The 25,886-nt window shown below is 51.4% G+C and overlaps 1 protein-coding gene across 3 annotated transcripts in view; it reads left to right on the forward strand.

The window, feature by feature from the left end:
* Positions 1-25,886, forward strand: part of PTPRA (protein tyrosine phosphatase receptor type A) — a 125,384-nt gene that overhangs the window by 94,575 nt on the left and 4,923 nt on the right. For all 3 annotated transcript variants that reach the window (XM_077301184.1, XM_077301186.1, XM_077301185.1), the window contains exons 6-23: positions 618-641; positions 6,466-6,550; positions 7,938-8,011; positions 8,361-8,497; positions 12,027-12,117; positions 12,935-13,011; positions 13,991-14,027; positions 15,665-15,762; positions 16,957-17,076; positions 17,275-17,441; positions 18,477-18,612; positions 19,423-19,572; positions 19,721-19,814; positions 20,434-20,510; positions 21,408-21,542; positions 22,653-22,778; positions 23,530-23,681; positions 24,701-24,836. In XM_077301184.1, the coding sequence (XP_077157299.1) occupies positions 618-641; positions 6,466-6,550; positions 7,938-8,011; positions 8,361-8,497; positions 12,027-12,117; positions 12,935-13,011; positions 13,991-14,027; positions 15,665-15,762; positions 16,957-17,076; positions 17,275-17,441; positions 18,477-18,612; positions 19,423-19,572; positions 19,721-19,814; positions 20,434-20,510; positions 21,408-21,542; positions 22,653-22,778; positions 23,530-23,681; positions 24,701-24,836 (1,916 nt within the window). The remainder of the gene's footprint in view (positions 1-617; positions 642-6,465; positions 6,551-7,937; positions 8,012-8,360; positions 8,498-12,026; positions 12,118-12,934; positions 13,012-13,990; positions 14,028-15,664; positions 15,763-16,956; positions 17,077-17,274; positions 17,442-18,476; positions 18,613-19,422; positions 19,573-19,720; positions 19,815-20,433; positions 20,511-21,407; positions 21,543-22,652; positions 22,779-23,529; positions 23,682-24,700; positions 24,837-25,886) is intronic.

Consider the following 25,886-nt stretch of genomic DNA (forward strand, 5'->3'; position numbering starts at 1 on the left):
TACCAGCATTGTGACACGGAGGCAGGCAATGGCAGAGGTCCCCTTGCCCTGAAAAGCCCATGAAGGTCACCATACGTCAGCTGTCATTTGAGAGGGAGGGACTTAATGATAAAACAGTAACAGCACACACTGCAAAAGGGCCGGAACTAGGAAGAAAATCACTTAGAGTAGGGGTAGTCAACCTGTGGTCCTCCAGAGGTCCATGGACTACAATTCCCAGGAGCCCCTGCATTTGCTGGCAGGAGCTCATGGGAATTGTAGTCCATGGACCTCTGGAGGACCACAGGTTGACTACCCCTGACTTAGTGCACAGGAGAAGAATAAAACCTTTAAACTTGGGGCTCCCACTGAAAAGGCCCTGCAGTTTTGTCACGCCCACCCCACATGCATCCAAAGCCTAGAAGAGGGCTTCAGGAGGAGATCTTAAACGTGGCCACCTTTTAATAGGCTCTGATGATGGGTCTGAAGGAGGAAGGGATTTGTTGCTGAGAAGGGGGTTGGTTGTCATTGCTGTATGTACAGAACGTTGCATTCTGCGTTCCAGGAGAGAAGGGCTGTTGTTCTCCCTTCTCTGGGCGACTCCAACCTTGATAGTTTTTTTCTTATTATTCGTACAGGTGATGATTCCGATGGAAGGCGAGGTAAGGTGGTTACTTCCTTTTGCACATTGACTCTGTGTGTGTGTGTGTGTGTGTGTGTGTAGTGACATTGTCATTATGTCATTCAGGGATGGAGCCGTAGGACTGTCAGTGGGGAATGCCATTTAGGAACCACCCTCCAAAGCAGGGGTAGTCAAACTGCGGCCCTCCAGATGTCCATGGACCACAATTCCCATTTGCTGGCAGGGGCTTCTGGGAATTGTAGTCCATGGACATCTGGAGGGCCGCAGTTTGACTACCCCTTCTCCAAAGCATCCATTCTGCCCAGCATAACTGATTTTTGTAGTCTGGGAATGAACTTTAATTCTAGGGGATCTCCAGGTCCCACCTGGAAGCTGGCATCCCAAAATACAGGCCACGGTCCCTGCCAATAGAACTGTCCGAACCGTTTCATTCCGGTACAGTCTGGAATGTTGCAAAAGAAAAACAAAATCCCTCTTTAACTACCTTGGTTGTGGAGTTTTCCTTCGTGCATAAGCTGTTGCGTTGCGTTTGTGTGTGTGTTTTTAAAGGCTTCTTAGTCAGCCCCCTTTATTTGAAAAGTGCTGGCAAGAATTTAGCCGCCGTGCGCGTTGTCCGCGCATGCTCACAGGAAGGAGGGAGCCAATAAAAACGAGCGGGCAGCTCACCGCCTTCAGCTTCTGAGCAGCCTCCTTGATGCGGAAGGGCCCCTGTTGGTTTTGGCCCTTCCTCACCCGTGCTGACTGCTGAGGTCAATGCAGCCTTTTCAACCAAAATACCCAAGCGGAACACACCTGGCAGCGTGCTTTCCTGTTCCCACACTCCACCCAAGCGGTGCCGCCAGTCACTCTGCGGAGGAAGCAGGGAGGCGATATCTGTTGGCCAAGCGGGGATTCTCCAGTCTGCTTCGGGTGGGGGCGTAGGGGGACCGGGTGCCTCCACCCACCCCAGGCCTCCTGCTCTGTTTAGAAAAACGAACGAGCCAGTTCTCTGGAAGCCGGAGGGCACGGATTACAAGAAGGCCGTGTAACCTTCCTATGGACTGTATAATAGTCAGCTGTAGGTTTTGAAGAAGAAGACAAGAGAATTGACACCTTGGTGCCAGCTTGGTGTAGTGGTTACGAGTGTGGACTGGGTTTGATTTCCCGCTCCCCCACATGCAGCCAGCTGGGTGACCTGGGGCTCGCCACAGCACTGATAAAGCTGTTCTGAGTGAGTAGTAATATCAGGGCTTTCTCAACCTCACCCACCTCACAGGGAGTCTGTTGTGGGGAGAGGAAAGGGAAGGCAAATGTATGCCACTTTGAGATTCCTTCGGGTGGAGAAAAGCAGCATGTAAGAACCAACTCTTAGGGGATTAGAGGCTGCCACTCTTAACCCCAACACCACGCTGGCTCTTTTGCATTGGAGGAAGTTCAGAAAACCTGTTTCATTTTCAGCCTCAAAGCATATGGGCCTAATCTAGTCCTGCCCGTTCGTGTTTCTCATAATCTCTTGACAGAAAACCTTTTCAAAAAGCCCCACTCTTCTAGGACACGCAGATGTTTAACGTGCATCTGGGCAAGCTGGCTAGCGAAACCGTTTGTGGCTCGTAACTTTTATGGGCTTCTCTGCAGGCCGAACATAGTTGCTGCGGTACGTCTGTCCTGTTTCCTGCCAACACACGGCAGAGAGACAATTCCCTGTTCCTTGGCCGCCTCCTGCTCTTTTTGCCGTCTGCGTCTAGGCCCGTTTGGTGTTCCTGAGCAACTTTGGCTAGTGCAGTGTCACACGCACGCAGAATTTTACATTGCACGTGCAGTAGAACTGCACACTTTATCCAAGCAGGCATGACACAGCGGTAGGACATCTGCTCGACACACCGAAGCTCTCCGGCTCAATCTGCAGCCTCTCCAGTTAAAAAGGATCGAGTCCCCCGTGACATGAAAGGATCTCTGCCTGCGATCCACTGCCAGCCAGAGTAGACAGTAGACCAGGGGTGGCCTCACTGGCTCTCAAGATGCCAATGGACTACAATTCCCATGAGCCCCTGCCAGCACATGCTGGCAGGGGCTCATGGGAACTGTAGTCCATGGACGTCTGGAGAGCCACCGTTTGGCCACTCCTGTATAGTCCCATTCTCTGAGGGAATAACCTTAAGCTCTGAGAGGCGGTGATGGTTGGAGGGTGTTTATTTATTTATACTCCAGGTAGTGGCTGAAGATCTGCTATTGCAGTTCACCTGGAAAAATTGGCTGCTTTGGAAGGGGGACTTGATGACACTCCGCCCCATTGAAGTCTCTCCTCTCCCCAAGCCACGCCCTCCTCAGGCTTCAACCCCTCCCCCCTTCTCCATCTTCCAGCATTTCCCCACCAAGAGCTGGCAATCATATTTATACCCTACCTTCTCTCCCAGTGTGGACCCAACTTCTCCTCTCTTCGGTTTCATCCTCACAACAACCCTGAGAGGTAACTGAGACTAAGAGTTCGTGACTGGCCTCAGCCATCACCCCTTGCAGACTGGGGATTCGAACTCAGGTCTCCTAGACCAGTGGTCCCCAACCTGCGGGCCGCGGCCCGGTGCTGGGCCGCGAAGGCCATGGTGCCAGGCCAGGGCTCCCTCTCCCCGCCCCCCCTGCAGTAAAAAACTTGCCAGGCCGCAAGCTTGCGGCCCGGAAGCTTCTTCCTGCGGGAGGGCGGGGAGAGGGAATCAGGGCCGCGCATGCGTGAATGCGCCATGCGCGGCCAAAATCACGCATGCGCTGCAAGTGCAGCGCATGCGTGATTTTGGCCGCGCATGGCGCATTCACGCATGCGCAGCCCGGGCCGCGCATGCGCAATGCGCGGGCGGGGCAATTGCCCTGCTGGTCCCCAATCTCAGAAAGGTTGGGGACCACTGTCCTAGATCCTAGTCCATGAGTGGCCAAACTGTGGCTCTCCAGATGTCCAGGGACTGCAATTCCCATGAACCCCTGCCAGCATTCCATCAGGCCTCATGGGAATTGTAGTCCATCTGGAGAGCCACAGTTTGGCCACCCCTGTCTTAGGTTGACTCGCTAATCACTGCTCCATGCCGTTTCTCAATATGTTGCCCATATGAGCCTCAGGTGGGCAACTGAGTTTGCCTCTCACTGCCCCCAGGCAGACCCCAATGCCTCTTTCGGTAGCCAGTGGATCAGAAGAAGTGGAAGAAGAGTTGGTTCTTAGATGCCGCTTTTCCCTACCCGAAGGAGGCTCAAAGCGGCTTACAGTCGCCTTCCCATTCCTCTCCCCACAACAGACACCCTGTGGGGTGGGTGAGGCTGAGAGAGCCCTGATATTACTGAAGAAGAAGAGTTGGTTCTTATATGCCGTTTTCCCCTACCCGAAGGAGGCTCAAAGCGGCTTACAGTCGCCTTCCCATTCCTCTCCCCACAACATCAGCCTGGACAGGGAATGCCTCTGGCCAGGAGATGCGGAGCTTTCGGGTTTTCTGCCTTCCCTTGTTCATGCATCTGAGTGGAGGAAGTAAAGCTTCTCCCCCACCCACCACCCCCACCCCTGCAGCCATTAATCGCAGGCCGGAAGCAGGAACGGTGAGCTCCAAACTGCCGCTCCTTCTCGGCTTTCTGTTTGCTCTTGCTTCCCGCCCCCTCTTTCTCTCCCCTTCCCAGCAGGGAGTTCGCTCCTTGCCAGGTACAAAGCCAGCCACTTTCAAGTGCACGAGCAGGCGGCCCACGGCTCATTGGTAAACCTGTTGCATCCTTCAGAGGGTGGGCTACGTGCTCCGTCTGCTCCAGCGCTGTCTGCTGGGAGCGCAAAGGGAGGGCTCCTTCACTGCTTTCCCCCTTTGTCTTTTTCGTGTGCAAGGGTCTCGCAGGGAAAAAAACAGGGGTGCAAAGCAGCTCGAAGCCTCAGCCGAACAGCCTGTCTTTGCAGAGCTGCACTGTGTCGTGCTGGTTGGCCGGGAAAATGAATTCTTTGTAAAAAGAAACCTCCGGAGAGAGGCATCTACGGAGAGTTCAGGCATCCAAGTCCCAGCGTCCCGTTGGAATGCATCAGAGACTAAACCGGATCCTTTCCTTGTCCTTTCTTGGGAAGCAAAAATCTCATATGGGATTAATTTCTTTTTTTAAAGCCGCCCAACAATTAGAAGAAGAAGAAGAAGAGTTGGTTCTTATATGCTGCTTTTCTCTACCCGAAGGATTCTCAAAGCGGTTTACAGTCACCTTCCCATTCCTCTCCCCACAACAGACACCCTGTGGGGTGGGTGAGGCTGAGAGAGCACTGATATCACTGCCCGGTCAGAACAGTTTTATCAGTGCCGTGGCGAGCCCAAGGTCACCCAGCTGGCTGCATGTGGGGGAGTGCAGAATCAAACCTGGCATGCCAGATTAGAAGTCCACATTCCTACACACTACACCAAGCTGGCTCTCTTGGTTACTCTTGGTTTTAGTTCCTCTAGTCTGAGCTGGAAAGAACCTCACAGAATTATAGAATCATAGAGTGGGAAGGGGCCATATAGGCCATCTAGTCCAACCCCCTGCTCAACGCAGGATCAGCCCTAAGCATCCTAAACCTCCATGGTGATCATCCACCGCCCTACACAGTACAGGAAACTGCCCACCCACAGTGACCCCAATTCATGCCCAGCTGATGCCCCTTCCCCCCCAAACCAGAATCCCTGGCCAGGCTGGCCTAGAAGAAATTTGCTTCCCGAGCCAAAAGTGTCAGTCCCTGGGCATGCAGGAAATGGCCACGAAGCCCAGCGTCAACACAACCCCTTCTGCCCACAATCTGAGTTCAGCCTCTCTGTCAGGTGGCTATCGAGCATCCACTTAAAAACTTCCAAAGAAGGAGAACTTGTCCCTTCTCAAGGAAGCCTGTCCCTAAGTGCCTTTCTGAATTCATTGTCCGTTTTTGCAGCCTCGGAAATCTACAAGGTGACATCAGCCTCTTTAACCCGCAGCAGCCTGAGAAACCCAGGCTAGCCAATGCTCATCCCCGCTTGGAAGCCAGGCAGGGTTGGGAGACCGGCGTGTTTGTGTGATAGTTACAAGTGTGTCTTTTTGTATGGCTAGATATGCCTTTAAGTGTTCAGCATGGGTTGTACCACTCATCCGTGGCAGGGGGAAACGAGGAAGAGGAGGTACATCTTCAAGTATTTAAAAGGCTGCCAAGTAGAGGATGGAGCAGAACTGTTCTCTCTTGCCAAAGAGGGACAGACCAGAACCAATGGGATGAAATTAATTCAAAAGAAAATCCGTCTAAACCTCTGGAAGAAGTTCCTGGCAGTTAGAGCAGTTCCTCAATTGCACAGGCTTCCTCGGGAGGTGGTGGGTTCTCCATCTTTGGAGGTTTTTAAACAGAGTCTGGAGAGCCATCTGATGGAGAGGCTGATTCTGGGAAGGCTCAAGGGGGTGGCAGGTGACAGTGGAGGAGCAAGAGGGTTGTGAGTGTCCTGCATAGTGCAGGGGGTTGGACTAGATGACCCAGGAGGTCCCTTCCAACTCTATGATTCTATGAAGTAAATAAATGCTGTTGACGACATAGAATACATTACATAGAATCAAAACTATAAAACCCTTAATACAATTAATGAAGAATAAAAATCAGGTAACGTTTCTTTAAAATTCCGTCGCCAGCCGATATCTGATAATTGCCAGTCGGTGTTCTTATTTCCGGGGTGCAGAGGGGGAGGTTGTCGCAGGAGGGGGCCGATACAAATGTTACTAGATATTCTCCAAAGCGTTAGAATGATTTCTCACCCTCAGCCAGAATTCTCCAGTTGCCGAGTAGGGAAGCATCGCTTGTCCCAGGGCCCTTCCCTCTGTTTCTAAAACACACAGGGAACATTGTGTTCTGTTTTCTCTTTCTCCCTCCTTAGATGAGACGCCCATCATAGCCGTCATGGTGGCCTTGTCCTCTTTGCTAGTCATTGTATTTATTATTATCGTCCTGTACATGCTAAGGTGAGTCGCGTTTGGTGAACTTTTCGGACGTCCCTTTGTCAGGTATCAGAGGGGGCAGGCAGGCAGGAGGGGTGTACACCTGTCTCTTCAGGCAGTTTAGTGTCCGGAGGGCCATTTCAGCCTGGATTGGCCGCTTCGGACACAGAATCGCACCACCCTAGTGCCAACAGGAGAGACGGCAAGAGGAACGACATTGAGCCATGAGAGGGAAGAGCCGGAGTGGAAGCATGGTTGGGGAGGAAGGGGCAGGAAGGTAGCAAGCTCAGCTCCTGACCTGTCCATTTAAAACATCTTCGGTTGCAAGCAAGGGGGGGAGCGCAGCAGGGGTACGCCAGGCTTTCTGATCCTGCGGGCACCTTTGGAATTCCGACACAGAAGGGTGGGCGCAATCCCAAGATGGCCACCCTGGGAGGTGGAGCCAACCACGAAATGTCAAGGCGTGAGGCTAATGCGGTCTTGGGCTGTATCAACACAAATCACACGATTTCACAGCCCTGCAGTAGACTGCATGGATCTGACCACACCTGGAGTGCTGCGTGTACCTCTGGAGGCCTCACTTGAAAAAAGATGTTGACAAAATGGAGAGGGGGCAGAGGAGAGAGATGAGGATGATCCCGGGGGCCAAGCCCTATGAGGATTTGGGAATGTTCAGCCTGGAGAAGAGGAGGCGGAGAGGGGACAAAATGGCTGCCTTTATTTGAAAGGTTTTCACTTGGAGGGGGGGCAGGGAGCGGTTCCTGCTGGCAGCAGAGGAGAGGATCCGCAGTAATGGCTTTAAACTATGTGTAGAAGGATAGCAGCTAGATATCAGTGAGAAATATTTCACAGAGTAGTTCAGCAGTGGAATGGGCTGCCTAAGGAGGTGGGGAGCTCCCCCTCACTGGCCTTCTTCAAGCATCAGCTGGACAGATCCTTCTCCTGGATGCTTGAGGCTGATCCTGCTCTGAGCAGGGGGTGGGACTATATGGCCTGCATGGCCCCTTCCCACTCTAGGAGTCTAGTTCAGCAGTGGAATGGGCTGCCTAAGGAGGTGGGGAACTCCCCCTCACTGGACAGATCCTTCTCCTGGATGCTGGAGGCTGATCCTGCACTGAGCAGGGGGTGGGACTGGTTGGCCTGTGTGGTCCCTTCCAACACTATGATTCTACCTTTCTGGAGAAGTTGTTCCAAAATTGTGGGGCTGCCGCAGAAAATGCCCTTTTTCATGTACCCACCAAGTGAATACCTTTAATTAGTGGGACAGTCAACATAGTCCCATTTAGGGCTGTCGTCGTCTGGTTCTTGATATACTCTGTTGCGAAGCAAGACAAACCTGTTTCCGAAATGTCCCTTTGGGTACAGTGAGTATCGGCTTGACAGCTGACGGTCTGAATTCTCTCCTTCACAGGTTCAAGAAATACAAGCAGGCCGGGAATCATTCCAACTCCTTTCATTTGTCCAATGGCCGGACAGATGACACGGGTGGGTCTGTGCTTCCTTCTTCTGTCATAGGATCTCACAGTGCGGCTTCTCTGGCCTCCTCCAACCTTGGGAATCAGGGAAATGTCGCAGCCCCTGCTAGAAATTGCTACCTATGTCCCTGACCCTACGAGGCTGAATGGATCAGCTGTGCAGCATCTTCCTAAGGCTTGGAAGTAGGGATGGGCACAAATCAGATTTTCTCACGAAAATGCCCAGTCCGTGCCTCCCGAACCGAGGTTCGATGGAGACACCTCTCCCGAACATTTCAGGGTCCTTTCTCCGGTTTGAATCAGCCGGTTATTTGGCAGCAGCTAAAAGCCCAGTTCTTTACTCCCCCTGTTTCCCACAGAGCCCCAGAGCATGCCTCTGCTCGCCAGGTCCCCGAGCACCAACCGGAAGTACCCGCCTCTCCCGGTCGACAAGCTGGAAGAAGAGATCAACAGGCGCATGGCAGACGACAACAAGCTCTTCCGCGAGGAGTTCAACGTGGGTACTTTGCTGTTCTGTCTCCCCCCAGAAACCCCGTTCGTCCCGGCCAGGTTCGGAGGTCAGCCCCCCCCCGCCCCGTACCCTTAAACTCCTTCAATAAACGGGTTTGTTTAGCAAGGTTGCAATGGCCCCCAGAGCAAGCCCTGACCAGTGGAAGCTGCTCTTTAAACCACCGTCTCTCCGGAGAGCTCCGAAGGAAGCCCGGCTCATATACAGCGGAGAGAACTCAGGGCCATTCTGCGGGTACCAGGGAAAGTTAACAAGCCTGAGCTGCACTTATTCCGAAAGTCGATTAGAAATCTCGGACGGCGGCTCGGTTGCCTGGCAGAAAAGCCAAAAGCTCCTAAGCTTGCCATGAGCATGAGGCAGGAACATTTCTGTGGCTACACACGCCCGGTCCTCTTGACAAAGGTGAGCGATGCATTGACATTTGCAACTCAAGTTTGAAAAGCTTCAAGGTGGCGGGCGTCGCTTCTTCTGCCCCGACCGTTGTGGCTGGTTCCCTGCCTTGCCCCTCTCCGTCAAACCTTTCCCACAGCAGCAGGGCTGCCGGGTTACCCTCGTATGACCTCGTTCCACAAGCCTGCTTCCAAGCTTCCTCACGCCCTCTTCCTGTTTTCTCGGTCAAAATTCGGTGCCTGCGTTTTTTAGTTTAGACCCTGGCAGCGCTCTGTCCGCTGGCGGCACGTGTATGGGAGTCCTAGTTCTGCCTTGCCCGATCTGTGCTGTTCCACACCGATCAACCTTCCAATATGGAGAAGGTGATACGATGGACTGAGCCACAAGATCCAAAGGAAGGAGCGGGCTTGGGATGGTGTATAATAGCGCATCTAAGAATCCATGGTTGAAATGCTCAGGTTACTGATTTATTAAGGAGCAGAAGAACATCAGAAGAGCCCTGCTGGGTCAGGCCAGGGAGGGTCCCTCCAGTCCAGCCTCCCGTCTCACCCAGGGGCCACCCAGTTCCTCTGCAGGGCCAGCCACAGGGCAGAGAGGCCAAGGCCTTCCCCTGATAGGACCCTCAGAAGAGCCCTGCTGGGTCAGGCCAGGGAGGGTCCCTCCAGTCCAGCCTCCCGTCTCACCCAGGGGCCAGCCAGTTCCTCCACAGGGCCAGCCACAGGGCAGGGAGGCCTTCCCCTGATGTTGCCTCCTGGCCCTGGAATCCACTGCCTCTGAACATGGAGCTTCCTTTAGCCACCATAGCTAGCAGCCCCAGATAGGCTTTTCCTCCATTAATCCATCTGATCCCCTCGTAAAGCCGTCTCTGCCTGTGGCCACAACTGCCTCCTCCAGCAGCGAATTCCCCATTTTAATCACGTCAAGAGAAGAAGCATTTCCTTTTGCTCTTCCTGAATCCCCCACCCATCAGCTGTACAAAACAATCCCCCGCCTTCCCCTTGAAACTTAGCCAACCCCCCCCCCAAAAAAAAGCAAACAAACAAACATGTAAAGCAATTCAGGCTCAATATATGTGACTCGTCCAAGGCCATGTAGTGGATTTGGACCTGGGTCCTACCCCACCCCCAGACGACGCCAGTGTTTTATCAACAGTCCTTCTCTGGCCTCCCAGAAAGAGCCCTGGAGAAAAATGATGGGGTGGTTTAAGGACGGGTTGTTCGGTGATCCATTGCTGTAGACCTGCCCCATCGTTCTCTCGTTTGAGATCTGCTGATGGTCTGGAGCAGATTTTCTCTCTCTCTCTCTCTCTCTCTCTCTCTCTCTCTCTCTCTGTATCTTCTCTCTCTTTCCCAGGTTTTAGCCTGCTCTTACAGATTGGAGATGGAATTCCTTTGCCTTCCAGGAAATGGGTTTTATTCATGCTTTTTGTTCGCTTTGGGGCTGATCTTGCTGCTGTTTCTCACAGTGCTCCACCGAACAAGCCCCTCCTCCACCCTCCTTTTCTGGAATGTATACTTTTTTCCCTGGCTTCCTCTGGATTTTTTGGGACGGCGCCCTGAATCCCAATCACAGTTACGGCCCCAAGTTTGGAGGAGATTCTCCAAGAGGCTTTGCTGCCTCCTTGTGGAGCAGTGTGGCACGGCGCCTTGGTCTTTGCTAGCTTAGCTTCTTAATGATTTGCTTGTATGTTGCCCATGGGATTAGCTAAGGGTGAGCGGCTGAAAGGGTGAACCTTAAACAGGCAGTCATTTACCCCACTGACCACGCAATCTGCCCCATCGTTGTTGTTGTTTTTATAATTAAAATAAAATAAAATAAAAAAGATCAATCACAACATAGGTAAAGGTATCCCCTGTGCAAGTACCGAGTCATGTCTGACCCTTGGGGTGACGCCCTCCAGCATTTTCATGGCAGACTCAATATGGGGTGGTTTGCCAGTGCCTTCCCCAGTCATGACCGTTTACCCCCCAGCAGCAAGCTGGGTACTCATTTTACCGACCTCGGAAGGATGGAAGGCTGAGTCAACCTTGAACCGGCTGCTGGGATTGAACTCCCAGCCTCATGGGCAAAGCTTTCAGACGGCTGCCTTACCACTCTGCGCCACAATTATAATTAAATTAACATAAAATTCTAATATGTCACTTCTATGACGGACAAATCTTAAAGACCAACCGTGCAAATAAAACAAAGCTAATTCTATGTCTTCATGTCTTCAAATCATGCGGAACAAAGTTTGAGTCCAGTGAAAATTTTAAGACTGACAGTTTTATTGCCGGTATGAGCTTTTGCGCTCACGCACGCAAAAACTTATGCCAGGAATCAAACTTCGTCAGTAGTGCCACCTGACTCCAACTTTGTTCATGCCAACATGGCAACCAGCCTGAATTTATCGTCATTAAATCAAGTTAACAAGAAATCTCTTTGCAAAGGGTTTGTGTCACACCAACAGGCATCGATCCAAGCAAGGGCTTCCTCTCCAGGAAGGCTGCCTTGACCTTGCTATGGAGTTTTCCGAGGCAGGGTGGCTCCTCCCTGTCAAACACAGTCCGGGATTACCTGCACTTCTGGTTCTGCAGATCTCCTCTTTTATCATTTGCTTCAAAGTTCCGGCCAGGGAAAGAGAATTGGCTCCATCCCATAGCCACACAATTGGAGGGCTTCTTTGGATTGTTCCACACAGCCCCATAAGAATGGCTGGATTTCCTGTAGCCCTTCAGGATTTCCTGTAGCCCTAAGTCCGTGTCATATATGCTAATTCCTGCATTAGGTTTGTTGTAGCCAATATTCCATTTAGGTAAGTTTGGACAATTGTCAGTCTTGCTAAACATCATGAGTTCTGTGTTCTGCTGATTTAAGCAATAAATTGGCAGTGAACACTACTTTGGTATAATTATAAATGCACAGCATTTATTCAATATCTTTGAAACCGAGTAGATCTTATTTTGTCCCAGGACTGTTTATGAGGTGGAGCAAGAAGCCACAGGGTCGGTGTAGGCAGCATGTGGGCATGTAGCAATGCTGTGATTTCTCCCTCGTGTTTATTTTATTTATTATATTTATATACCACTGTCCTCTTGTGGCTCATCGGAGGTCCAACATAACATCTCCTTCCTCTCTGCTCTCCCAGGCTCTTCCGGCGTGCCCCATCCAGGCCACCTGCGAAGCTGCCTCCAAAGAGGAGAACAAAGAGAAGAACAGATACGTGAATATTTTGCCTTGTAAGTAGATTGGCACCCAACACCTGCTCCAAAGCCTTGGCAAACGGGAAGACCTTGGGGTGCTTTCTGAAGATCTCCAAGATGGGACCCCGCTCACCTCACCTCTTCCAGGAGCCCATTCCACAGAACCAGAACCATGCTGGGAAAAGCCCAAGCTCCGGCCAGATGGGTCACTCTAAGCTGAGGGTTAGCCAACAGATGTCTGCCAGACAGTCATAGCTTATGCAAAGGGACATTTGGAAGGAGACAAGCCATGTGGATGGTAGATCAAGTTGTGTAGCAGTGTTGTTCTGTCTGTAGCAGGAGAAAAGAGCCAAGCTCCAGGAGCATAGAATCATGGAGTTGGAAGGCACCTCCAGGGTCATCTAGTCCAACCTCCTGCACAATGCAATTTAAACACTTACAAAATTTGTAGCTGGGGAGGAGCTTTCATGAATCCCTGCTCACTTCTTCAGATACGGTGAGAACGTGAGTCCGTCTGTCCTTATATCACAAGGTTGATGGATTTCCATTCCATTCTCATTTAGGTGCCTCCATGGAAGGCACCTAAATGAGGTGCCTTCCATGGAGACAGATCAAGATGGCTGCCGTGTTAGTCTGTCTGGAGCCAGAGTCCAGGAGCACCTGAAGGAGCCAGAGTCCAGGAGCACCTTCAGGACTAACAAAATTGTGGCAGGAGAGGAGCTTTCGCAAGTCCCTGCTCACTTCTTTGGATACAGCTACATCACTGTTTCCAAGTGCCACTCTTTGGGTTTCCCCTGCGGCCTTGGGTTTTATTTTTAGTCTTTCTCACGCTTCTCCCGTTCTTCTTTCCTAGATGATCATTCCAGGGTTCACCTGACGCCTCTCGAAGGGGTTCCGGACTCCGACTACATCAACGCCTCATTCATTAATGTAAGTATCCCTGGGGGGAGGGGGGGGCAGACAGGAAATGGGCATTATGGGCATGGAGGCAGGAGTGAGCCCCAGTTCCCTTGCCTGCTTTAACATCAGTGTCCCAGCAGGGTTTTGTAAAAGCACCCTGGCAGCCACTGCCTGATCAGAAACGAACCTCTTGGTTTATCTCTAGGGATAAAGAGCCAGCTTGGTATTATAGTGGTTAGAGCTGGGATTCCCAACCAGGGCTTTTTGCCAGATGGGTTTTGGCCACTGTGTGACACAGTTGGACTGGATGGGCCATTGGCCTGACCCAACATGGCTTCTGTGTGTTCTTGGTGCGTGGGGGGCCACAGTAGGAGGGCTTCTGGAGTTCTGGCCCTGCTGGTTGGACCTCCTGAGGACACCTGCAATTTTGGCACTTTTAGAATACTGACCCAGGGTGGGTGGTGGGTGTGGCCACATGACAGCTCCCGCAGGAGGTGGAGTCAGCCACAAATCGGCTGCCAATTTGTTTACCTTCCGTCACACAGCAAAGCTCCCTGTGCTCCAGTGGCAGCTGCAGCCAGTGCGGTGTTTTTTTTAAAAAACAGCCAATCAAATTTCCTGTTGCTTATCAGAGGCTTTGCTAGGCCAAAACCCCCGCTGGTCCTGCCTACTTTTTAAAAACACTCAGCTGGCAGCAGGAAAGGGATTGGCAGGTTCCGTGGTGCCCGTGGGCACCCTGTTGGGGAGCCCTGTCCTAGCAGAAGCAACAGATGCAGCGGGTTATTTGCTCCTTCCCTCGGAAGCCTCTGTGGAGCTCCTGGCTGTCTCTCCTTCAGCCCCTCATGCAGCTTATGCGCCATAAGGGGTTTTCTACCCTGGATCAGGCGAAGCATGTGCTGTATGTAATTTTTGGAGAGGTTCCCGTGTTGGGTGCCGTTTTACAGCAGTTGGTGTTTTTAATTGTAAATTCTGATCTGTCCTTTTCCTGTTTTGCCTTCCTCCTGGCCAGGGGTACCAAGAGAAGAACAAGTTCATTGCAGCACAAGGTAAATCGATCTGGCTTCCCTTCACCTGTTTGTATTCAGGTGGCAGAAGATGGGCCAGGGAGAGAGTGTGTTTTGTCCTGCTCCTTTAAGGGGTGGGAAACTGGGGATTTAAAAAAAAGAATTGGTTAAAACATCGACATGACGCCCTTCCGCCTCAGGGCTGCTAGCATCATGGCATTAAAATCTTTAAAACAGTATTTTAAAAGTATCTCAAAATAGTTAATAGTACAGCAAAACTATAGATATAGAACCATTCGTAGCTGGGGAGGGAGGCAGTATGAGTATTTGCACTCCTTACATTCTAATCAAGCCTCTGCCAGTGCTTTAACAACATAAAATGCATAATTTACAACTCATTTGGCTTCCAAAATGTTTGGCACATTTCTGGAATTGAGAGGTGCAACGATATAGGCTAGATATCAGGAAAAAAAATTTCCACAGTCAGAGTAGTTCAGCAGTGGAATAGGCTGCCTAAGGAGGTGGTGAGCTCCCCCTCACTGGCAGTCTTCAAGCAAAGGTTTGATGCACACTTTTCTTGGATGCTTTAGGATGCTTAGGGCTGATCCTCCGTTGAGCAGGGGGTTGGACTAGATCAGGGATAGTCAAACTGCGGCCCTCCAGATGTCCATGGACTACAATTCCGAGGAGCCCCTGCCAGCGAATGCTGGCAGGGGCTCCTGGGAATTGTAGTCCATGGACATCTGGAGGGCCGCAGTTTGATTATCCCTGGACTAGATGGTCTGTATGGCCCCCTCGAACTCTATGATTCTATGATTCTAGGTATAAATGCATTAGTTTTTTATTGCAAATACGGCAATACATGAGAGAAAGAGCGGCCACATTTTGAACCCTGAACTGCCTCGGTGGTGGAGAGTTGCTGTACAATCTCAGCTGGCTTAAGGGGTCCCGTCAGGCCAGAGGGGAACTGAGCTGGTGGCCATTGCTTGGCTCTGCGTAATAACCCTGGACTTCCCAATGTCAAGTAGGACCAGCCCTGCTGTTAGGGCCTGTCTCTTGCTTGCAGGCCCTCATCCCCAGGTCCAGTCGCTGGCATCAATGACTGAAAAAGGTAGAAAGTGCTGGGACAGACCTTGCTGGAAAATTTGGAGTGCCGCTGCCATGGGAGAGCCAGGTCGACCCAAACAGGTTACGGGTCTTGCTCAGCGCAAGACAACTTCTCAAGGCTTACTTCTCAAAAAGGTGTTTATGCTCAGAAAGCTGCCTTATAGTAAATTGGGGTCATAGTCCATTGAGGTCAATATTGTCTACTCCAGGGGTAGTCAAACTGCGGCCCTCCAGATGTCCATGGACTACAATTCCCAGGAGACCCTGCCAGCATTCTCATGGGAATTGTAGTCCATGGACATCTGGAGGGCCGCAGTTTGACTACCCCTAGTCTACTCAGACCAGCAGCTGCTTTCTGGGGTCTCAGACAGGGGTCTTTCCCATCACCTCCTACCTGGTCCTTTCAGCTGAAGTCACCTGGGATTGAACCGGGCACCTTCCGCACACCAAGCAGATGCGCCACCACTGAACCACGGCTGCCTCACCCGAGTGACGTGGGGCTGCTAACCTTGCTGCCATCTTTCCTGCGACTTCCTGTGATGTTCTTGCCTTTCCCTCTCTGTGTTTTTCAGGACCAAAAGAAGAAACTGTGAACGACTTCTGGAGGATGATTTGGGAGCAAAACACAGCGACCATCGTCATGGTGACGAACCTGAAAGAGAGGAAAGAGGTAAATGGGGGGGGGGCAGGGAGACCGTTGTGGCCGGGGGAAGGAGAGCACCGGAGAAGCATGATAACCAAGTGATGCGGTCAGCATCAGAAAAGGAGAAATAGCCAGTTAGGGGTTAGTGGCTGTGATGCACAAGGACACCAGCAGGGGCCAGTGCTGGAAAATTGGATCCTCCTTGCAGCTGAAGCCCAGCTGGGAAGGAGCTGATTTGTGCGGCAATTCCCGGGTTCCTTCCCTCAAGTCGTGGGGTGCCCAGCAGATGCACTCTCCTTAAATCCCTTGTGACTGCTGGACTCACTGGCAGTCTTCAAGCAAAGGTTGGATACACACTTCTCTTGGATGCTTTAGGATGCTTTGGGCTGATCCTGTGTTGAGCTAGATGGGGGTTGGACTAGATGGCCTGTATGGCCCCTTCCAACTCTATGATTCTGTGATTCTATGAAACCAAGTAGAAACGGTAAAAGGAAACCAAGGCAAGTCAAGGTTTGTGTGTGCCAACGCAGATGCCCGCCTAGAAAGTGTAATTTCTGGCAGAGTCTATGTACTTGCGTGGCAGGCTAAGAAGGGGCGAGGGAAGAGGCAGGTAAGCTCTCAGGAGACAAAACAACATATTTATGTGCACACAGCAAAAGAGGAGAAGCAAACTCAACCCCAAATCGTGCAATTTGTGCGAAAAGGGTCAAGCGACAACAAACAAAAATATATAAAATACTGATTATGTAGTGTGCATATATAAGATTGAAAACGTTAGTGGTTTTGAAGGTCAGACTGCACAATTGTCAGACATTCCTTGTGGATGAGCATGTCCTACGAACCACAGGAAGACAGATGGGTTTTGTCCTCTACAGCAGCCGTCTGCAACCTTTTTCAGGTTGCGGAACGCTGCCAAGGGGTTGGGGGAGAGGGCGACCCGGGCCCCCGCACATGCACGGCAGCCTCCGCGCAAACGTGCATGCGCAGACCTGCCTCGCATGTGCGTTTGCGCCCGACGGGACCGCAAACGCACGACGGCTATGCGCATGCGTACATCTACTGCCCCCCCTCCTATCTACTGACCCCCTCCTATCCATATGTGCTGCATGAAGAGCACTGCCAGAGAATGGTACTGATCTGGCACACATTGCAGAATTAAAACTCTGCAAGTGTTGTTTCTTTTGCACTAACCCTTTGTCTTTTGATGTCGGATCTCCCCAGTGCAAATGCGCCCAGTACTGGCCAGATCAGGGCTGCTGGACCTACGGAAATATCCGCGTGTCCGTAGAAGACGTGACCGTCTTGGTCGACTACACGGTGCGGAAGTTCTGCATCCAACAGGTATTGCGTGTTTTCCCTCTCTTTGCCTTGCCTTGTCGTTCCTCTCCCTTTCCAGCCCCCTCCTTCCAGTATGTGACAAGGTTTCCAGGCCAGATTGGTGCCGGGGAGTGCTTGTGCATCCCCAAAAAGCCGCAAGGTGGCCTCATGTGACTTTCAACGATCCAAGGCAACTTTTTGTAACCCCGCCTGTCCCCCCAGGTAGGCGACGTCACCAACAAGAAGCCCCAGCGTTTGGTGACGCAGTTCCACTTCACCAGCTGGCCTGATTTCGGAGTCCCCTTCACGCCCATCGGGATGCTGAAGTTCCTGAAGAAGGTGAAGACGTGCAACCCGCAGTACGCAGGGGCCATCGTCGTCCACTGCAGGTCAGTCGGGGAGGGGGTCTGTGTGCAGGAGGGGTCTGTGTGATGGGGTGCAGCCCACTCCCAGGGCTGGCGTCAGCATACCAGGTCTCAGAGCTTCTTTGGCTAACATTTTGGCTAACAAACAAAAACAAAGAAAGGGGAGGTAGATAAAATTTTGAAAGGGTACAGAGGAGAGGGATGAAGATGATCTGAGGCCAAGAGACAAGCCCTATGAAGATAGGTTGAGGGACTTGGGAATGTTCAGCCTGGAGAAAAGGAGGTTGAGAGGGGACATGATAGCCCTCTTTAAGTATTTGAAAGGTTGTCACTTGGAGGAGGGCAGGTTGCTGTTTCTGTTGGCTGCAGAGGAGAGGACACACAGTAATGGGTTTAAACTTCAAGTACAACGATATAGGCTACATATCAGGAAAAAAAATTTCACAATCAGAGTAGTTCAGCAGTGGAATAGGCTGCCTAAGGAGGTGGTGAGCTCCCCCTCACTGGCAGTCTTCAAGCAAAGGCTGGATACACACTTTTCTTGGATGCTTTAGGATGCTTTGGGCTGATCCTGCGTTGAGCAGGGGGTGGGACTAGATGGCCTGTATGGCCCCTTCCAACTCTTTGATTCTATGTTATCTACTTCCTAGTCCTTTTTGAACTGGAGATGCTAGGGAATGAACCTGGGCCCTTCTGCATGCCAAGCAAAGGCTCTCCCATTGAGCCACAACCCCTCCCTATGACTCTCCTGGGTCTCAGGCAGACTTCCCCATCACCTCCTGCCTGGTCCTTTGAACTGGAGATGCCTGGAATTGAACCTGGGACCTTCTGCATGCCAAGCAGAGGCTCTGCCACGGAGCCACAGCCCCTCCCTCAGCTCAGCTGTTCCAGGCATGTGTATAAGCCAACATTTTAAAAAAAAGCAAAAGCATTGGCTTTCTCCATCACCTGCCTGCTGCAATCTGGCCCTATTGTTTGCATTGCTCAACGGGCCGGGGCAGCTTGTAGATCGGAGTCAAGGGAGCTGTTTCCTCTCTTTCTTCCCCCCCCCCCCCCCAGTGCTGGCGTTGGACGAACGGGGACTTTCATTGTCATCGACGCCATGCTGGACATGATGCTGACCGAGCGGAAGGTGGACGTTTACGGGTTCGTGAGCCGCATCCGAGCCCAGCGCTGCCAGATGGTGCAGACAGATGTAAGTCGGGGCTCCAAGAAAGCCAGTGGCCGGTCCCACAACTATCCTGCGTCTAGATTGGACTCCGGTAGCACCTTCGGCGCCAGCAAGATGTTCAGGGTACCAGCTTTTGAGAGGCAGAGCTCCCTTCTTGGCCCCTTGAGTGTCTGCAAAAAGGACCTTTTCAAATGGAAAGGGAAGTCCAGTGGGAACTCTCCTGTCACCCCAGGGTGCCACAACATCCCAGCTGGGAATCCGTGCTTTACTGGCATACACACAAACAACTCCCTTAAGCTTATGTCTCCCAAGTCTCTCTTGCTATGTATTGTTCCACCATAAAGGCAGCCTTGAGGAGGCAGGGGTGGCCAGAGTGTGGCTCTTCAGATGTCCATGGACTACAATTACCATGAGCCCTCACCGTAAAGGCAGTCTTACTAAGGCAGAGGTGGCCAAAGTGTGGCTCTCCAGATGTCCATGGACTACAATTACCATGAGCCCCTGGCAGGGGCTCATGGTAATTGTAGTCCATGGACATCTGGAGAGCCACACTTTGGCCACCACTCTGTTATTGTGGAACTCTTAAGCCCATGAGTGTGTATTCCTTGTCCATCCCTCCCATGTCCAGTTTTATTCTAGAGAAGAAACCAGTGGGCCGTACCAATACCTGCAGAGAAGAGGTGAAGGAAAAACCAACAGTGCAGCGAGGAGGGGCGGGATTATTCCAATTCGTTCCTCACCCCTGCGGGTTTCTCCTTGCGCAATTGTAAGCTGCTTCGAGTCTCCTTAGGGCAGAGGAAAGCAGGCTATAAAAGCCAACCCTCCTCCTTCCAGATGCAGTACGTCTTCATCTACCAAGCCCTCCTGGAGCATTACCTGTACGGAGACACCGAGCTGGAGGTGACCTCGCTGGAGATCCACCTCCAGAAGATTTATAACAAGATCCCAGGGACCAGCAGCAATGGACTGGAAGAAGAGTTTAAGGTTGGTCTAGCGGCCCTGACATCTGGTTCACGTGATACCCAAGCAGAAACCAGGGGCCAGGCCGACCACACCACATCTGGGCCCCTTTGAACCTGCCCTTAGAAAGTAGCGTTTGGGTCGTTACGTGTTCTGTTGCCTCCTTTTGCAGAAGCTGACTTCCATCAAGATTCAGAACGACAAGATGAGGACGGGCAACCTGCCGGCCAACATGAAGAAGAACAGGGTGCTGCAGATCATTCCCTGTGAGTGCTTCGGCATGGCGGAGAGACACGCGGTGGAGAAATGGTCCCTTGTGTAGGAAGCTCTGCTTCCCAACCCTATTCTGCCTGATTGCGCCACTTCTGGGTTACTTGAAGCCTGGAGAATATTTCAGGGGGTTCTCAATAGTAAAAATTTGAGAAAGGCTGGTCTATATAGATATCGACATGCACTGCATGCACATTTTATGGGACTATTTATGGAATTGAGTAGGTGAATTTATTTAATTAATTAGATTTTTACACCTCCCTTTCCATACAGCCCAGGGTGGTTCACATGGAACATTTTGGGAAACATAGAACATCATATATATCAAATAACAGTCCATAACAGTCATTATGTACAATGTATGTCTATTGAAATGTGAAGGGACTCCTTTTGACTCTCTGAATCATGGCTTCTCCCAGCCCACCACTTACCCTCTTGATTGCAGTGGGCAATCGCCGTTTTGGAAATTCAAGGCCCTTATAGTTGGAATACCTTAGCCATTGGCCCAGCTTCTTTGCCTGGAATCACACTGCTATTTACTATAGATTGCCCCTCCTCCGTGGGCCGTAACTGTTCACCGAATTGTTTTTCTTCCTCCCTCGTTGTGTCCCGCAGACGAGTTCAACCGAGTGATCATTCCGGTGAAGAGGGGCGAGGAAAACACGGACTACGTCAACGCTTCTTTTATAGACGTGAGCGGCTGTCTTGTCTCTCCTTTGTTTTCCGGCCTGCTGCGCATTGCCCTGCAGTCCAAGCCTGCTTCTGCAGGGGGGGGGGGTTACCAACCGTTTCAAGCTTGCAGGCGCCGTGGGAGTTGTGGCACAGTGCAGGGGGGCAAAGCTACAGAATGACTCCCCCAACTTGCCTTCAGTCCCACAGCAAAGATCAATTGCACTCAGGTGGCAGTTGCTGCCAAAGCAAAAAATGTTTTTAAATTTCCACAGTCAAATCTCCCGGGCAGCCAGTCAGAGGCCTCACCAGGAAGAGCCCGTGGCAAGCACTAGGAAAGGTGTTGCTGGTTGCCCCACTGCCCTCAGGCACCATGTAGGAGACACCTGTTCTCGAAGGCTGGGTTGGATTCCCAGTCCTCTCTTTGAGCTTCTCTGATTCAGCTGATTTAAACTAATGGGATGAGCCCAAAAAGTACACAAACCAGTAGATTTTGATGGGAATTTGGCTGATGTTTTGAACTGCTGTTTGCAATATTTGGGCTTGCAAATGTTGGCAATTTGGCTGATGTTTTGAACTGGTGTTTGCAATATTTGGGCTTGCAAATGTTGGCAATTTGGCTGATGTTTTGAACTGATGTTTGCAATATTTGGGCTTGCAGTTTTCAGTTTTCTGCCTCCATAGAGCCCCCCAGCTCGGCCAATGCATTCCAAATGATTATGCTTCTTTTCATGTTCAGTGAAGGAAGGAGGGGGAAGAGAGGGGGCCGGGAAAGAGAGCCCTTCAGTTTGCAGGAACAAAACCTTTCCCAGATAGCGGAGCAACGGGAGCACATTACGCGAACAAAGCAGTTTCTGTGTGTTGGTGTGGGCCCCGCTGTGGCATGTGGCTTCCCAATGACCATGTCTTTAAAATCCCAGGGCTATCGGCAGAAGGACTCCTACATCGCCAGCCAAGGGCCCCTCCAGCACACGATAGAGGACTTCTGGCGGATGATCTGGGAGTGGAAGTCCTGCTCCATTGTTATGTTGACGGAGCTGGAAGAACGGGGTCAGGTGAGCCTCTACGGAGGGAGGGATGGTTCTGGAAGGCTTGTCGCTCTGTTTTGCTGCTGGTGCAACCCATGAGCTTGACTAGGTAGGAGATCACCTGGGTCTCTTTGCCCAGGGTGCTCTGAGCAGGTGCAGTAGACAGTGACATGATGATTTGGGGCTCTTTGGCATTCTTATTTTCATCACTCATGTGTCCCTATTGCTTTGGGTTTTTTTATACTCTATTGCGCCCTCTCATGGCAGATTCGAAAGTACATGGCTGTACGTCCAGCTGGAAAAGCCTGCAAGAAAAAAACCCTTCAAAGCAATAGAGACACACAAGCAGCAAAAATGAGAATGCAAAAGACCCCGAGAAACAGAGAGCTGGCGTGGTTTAATGATTATACTGATAGTATAGAATCAGGGAGAACCAGTTTGACTGCATTTGCCCTAGGGGGTCAGGAAGCTTGTACCAAAACCTTGAAATTCTGCACCAAGGAAACCTAAATTATGTGCTGTCCAGGGCAAATGTGCTTGGTATGTATCCTTTGCAATAGCTGGGCTTGTCTATTTGGGCAAGGCTTAAGGTGGCCTGCGTTGGCTTACTCTTTAAACGTCCGGGTTCTCTTTTGAGGTGAGCATAGCCTTGTCCCACCTGAACGAATTCCCATACAGAGGAAGTCAGGAAAGTGTGTCCTGTTTTGCCAGTGTGGTGTGGTTAAGAGTGGCGGCTTCTATTTTGGCAAACTGGGTTTGATTCCCCACTCCTCCACATGCAGCCAGCTGGGTGACCTTGTGCCAGTCACAGCCCTGATAGAGCTGTTCTCACAGAGAGGTAACATCAGTGTTCAAGGAGGTGGCAGGTGACAGTGGGTGAGCGAGAGAGTTGTGAGTGTCCTGCATAGTGCAGGGGGTTGGACTAGATGACCCAGGAGGTCCCTTCCAACTCTATGATTCTGTGATTCTAGGGCTCTCTCAGCCTCACTTACCTCACAGGGTGTCTGTTGTGGGGAGAGGAAGGCAAGTCGATCAGGAGCCGCTATGAGATTCCTTTTGATAGAGAAGAGCAGGGTATAAAAACCAACTCTTGCTTTTCTTCTTCTCATTCCCCCACCCATTCTGCTGCCTTCCCAGGAGAAATGCGCCCAGTACTGGCCTTCTGATGGCTCCGTGTCTTACGGCGATATCACTGTGGAGCTGAAGAAGGAAGAGGAGTGCGAGAGCTACACAGTGCGAGACCTGCTGGTGTCAAACACCAGGGTAGGTGTGCAGAGAACCCATGTCGGTGGGCTTGCTTGCTGCCTTTTGCCTCCCTTTTTCCTGACACCTCGCCACTCGCCCTTTACGGCCTCCTTCCCTGCCATGTCTTCCACCAAGAATTTACCTGGCTCCATCTCCCAGGGGCTTCAGTGTTGTTGATGCCCACCCAGCACACACAGAGCTCGGTTCCTGGTTCTAATCCTGGAAAGAGAACCTCCTGCCACAGCTTCCCTCTGATTCCTTCCCCAGTTGTCAGCTTGTCTGATCAGCAAAAAAGGAAAGAAAGAACCTGCTGGAAAGGAAGGCCAAGCTTGTGCCCCTTCCCTGAATTCAGGTGTACCCAAATGGTGCCCATTGCCACCTTCCCTGGTGCCCAAGTGTTTTTCAATAGTGGGCGGGGCCAGGTGGGGCTTTTGCGCAGCAGGGCTTCTGATTGGCTGCTGGAGGATAGATAGGCTGGGCACATTTATAAAAGCATTTGCTTCCACCACGGCACAAGCATGTGTGAACGAAGGTCAGCCGCAGCAGTGACACTGCGTCTGGCTCCGCCTCCCGCTGCATCACTCTTGTGGCAGCCATATTGTGACTAGCCCCGCCCTCTGCGGCAACCATTTTGTTTCTGCACCTGCTCTGTCAGAATTCCAAAGGCTCAGAAAGGTTGGGGACCCTCCTTAAATGCTAGTGGTGTTCCTGAGAGTCCCTGGATCCAACTGGAAGCTTTTCTGAGTCTTCCCCTCTTTCATTTGGCCAGGAAAACAAGAGCCGGCAGATCCGGCAGTTCCACTTCCACGGCTGGCCGGAGGTCGGCATCCCCTCCGATGGGAAAGGCATGATCAACATCATCGCGGCCGTGCAGAAGCAGCAGCAGCAGTCAGGAAACCACCCCATCACCGTGCACTGCAGGTAACTGAGCCCCAGCATCTCCCTGTCAGACCATCAGCCCGCATCACACCTGGCCAGGTGTGCAAGAGGCAACAGGAATCAACAAGGCCGAGTACCCCAGAGAAGGGAAGGGGCTTGTCGAACAAGGAACACACCGACCCTGCTTGAAGCCCTGGGAGGACAAAATTCGTTCCAAATGTAGCTCACACACAAAAACCCTTGGAGAACATTGACTAGCTCTGTAGCTAGTTTCGGAGGACAGCCATGCTGTTCAGAAGACAAGAAAGATTCAGGGACCACCTTGGAGACCAACAAGGTGTTCAGGGCATGAGCTGTTGAGAGTCAAAACTCCCTTAGTCAGAAAGAGGGATTATAATTACTATTATTTATTTAATTTATATCCCACCCTCCCTAGTGGCTCAGGGTGAGGGGCTTGGAAGGAGTTGGGAGTGAAATGGATGGGTGAAATGGCTCACAGCCATTTATTTTTACTTTATATTTATTTTTAGGCTTATAGGCTGCCCCTCTCCAAATGTGCCATGTAAAGAATGGAGCAGAATTGTTCTCTCTTGCCCCAGAGGGACTGACCAGAACGAATGGGATGAAATTAATGCAAAAGAAATTCTGTCTAAACATCAGGAAGAAGTTCCTGACAGTGAGAGTGGTTTCTCAGTGGAACAGGCTTCCTCAGGAGGTGGTGGGCTCTCCATCTTTGGAGATTTCTGGCTGGAGAGCCATCTGACGGAGAGGCTGATTCTGGGAAGGTTCAAGGGGGTGGCAGGTGACAGTGGATGAGCGAGAGGGTTGTGAGTGTCCTGCACAGTGCAGGGGGTTGGACTAGATGACCCAGGAAGTCCCTTCCCTCTCTATAATTCTAAGCAGTTTTGGAAACATATATTGTATTCCAAATGAGGCCGCCCCATAGAACTCTACAGGGGCATCACAATATTGGTTTTTATTCTCAACTCCTTTCCTAATAACCCCTAACCTAACACAGAGTTTGCCTTTTTCCTCCCCTCCCCCCTCCCGCCCCCATGAAGTGCTGGGGCAGGACGAACAGGGACCTTCTGTGCGCTGGGCACTGTTTTGGAAAGAGTCAAGGCAGAGGGGATTCTGGATGTCTTTCAGACGGTGAAGAGCTTGAGGTTACAGAGGCCGCACATGGTCCAAACACTGGTAAGCAAAGACTTCTGTGCGTATAGATGTGTGTGTGTGGGGGGAGCCCATCTGTAGGCATTCCCCTCCCTCTAGCAGAGTCAGCCCTGGTTAGGACTTGGATAGAAGACCCCCAAGGAAGTCCAGGGTTGAGACCAATTTAACCTCCCTAGGGGCAAGGATCCCAAGTAGATTCTGATCGCTAGATCTGAACTCCCTCTGGGGGATATATTGGGAGAGGCAGTCCCAAGGATACGAGGGTCCCAGACCATTTAGGGCAGGGGTAGTCCCCAGACCCCAGAAAGCAGCTGCTGGTCTGAGTAGACTAGGGGTAGTCAAACTGCGGCCCTCCAGGTGTCCATGGACTACAATTCCCATGAGACCCTGCCAGCGAACACTGGCAGGGGCTCATAGGAATTGTAGTCCATGGACATCTGGAGGGCCGCAGTTTGACTACCCCTGATTTAGGGCCTTAAAGGTAAGAACCAGAATCTTGAATTTGAGTCGGACCTCAATCTGGAGTGTGTTCAGCTGGGAGAGCACTGATCACGTACGGACTCTCTGCTGGGTCCTCATAATGACCCGTGCAGCCATATTCTGGACCAGTTGAAGCATTAGGGGAAGATCTCACACTCTGTCCCCCGCCCTCATTTGTTTGGCCCTCCAGGGCTACTGGTTGGTTGGTCCTACTGTGTGAATATTATTTTACTAATAATTCGATTTTTATACCGCCCCTCTTGGACTGGCCGTCTCAGGGCGGCGCACAACATGGAGTCCAAAGGCATTAATTACCTAAAACTTAAAAGCAATAAAATCCATAACATTAAGTAGTTAAAAAATTAACACATTAAAACAAAGTTAACCAAGTGTCAGCACTGATGATATTAGGTTCTGGTCTTCCCCAGATATGAGAGCAGTAGTGGGGTGAGGGAGGCCCAATCAGCTTAGGTGCATTTCTGCTGACTTCCGCCATAGCCCAGCGGAACAGCTCCATCCTGCAGACCCTTCGGAACTTAGCAAGTGCTGTCAGGGCCCTGATCTCTTCTGTGCGCTTGTCCCACCAGGTAGGGG

The sequence above is a fragment of the Paroedura picta genome, chromosome 10 (genome assembly GCF_049243985.1).
Source record: "Paroedura picta isolate Pp20150507F chromosome 10, Ppicta_v3.0, whole genome shotgun sequence".
NCBI lineage: Eukaryota > Metazoa > Chordata > Lepidosauria > Squamata > Gekkonidae > Paroedura > Paroedura picta.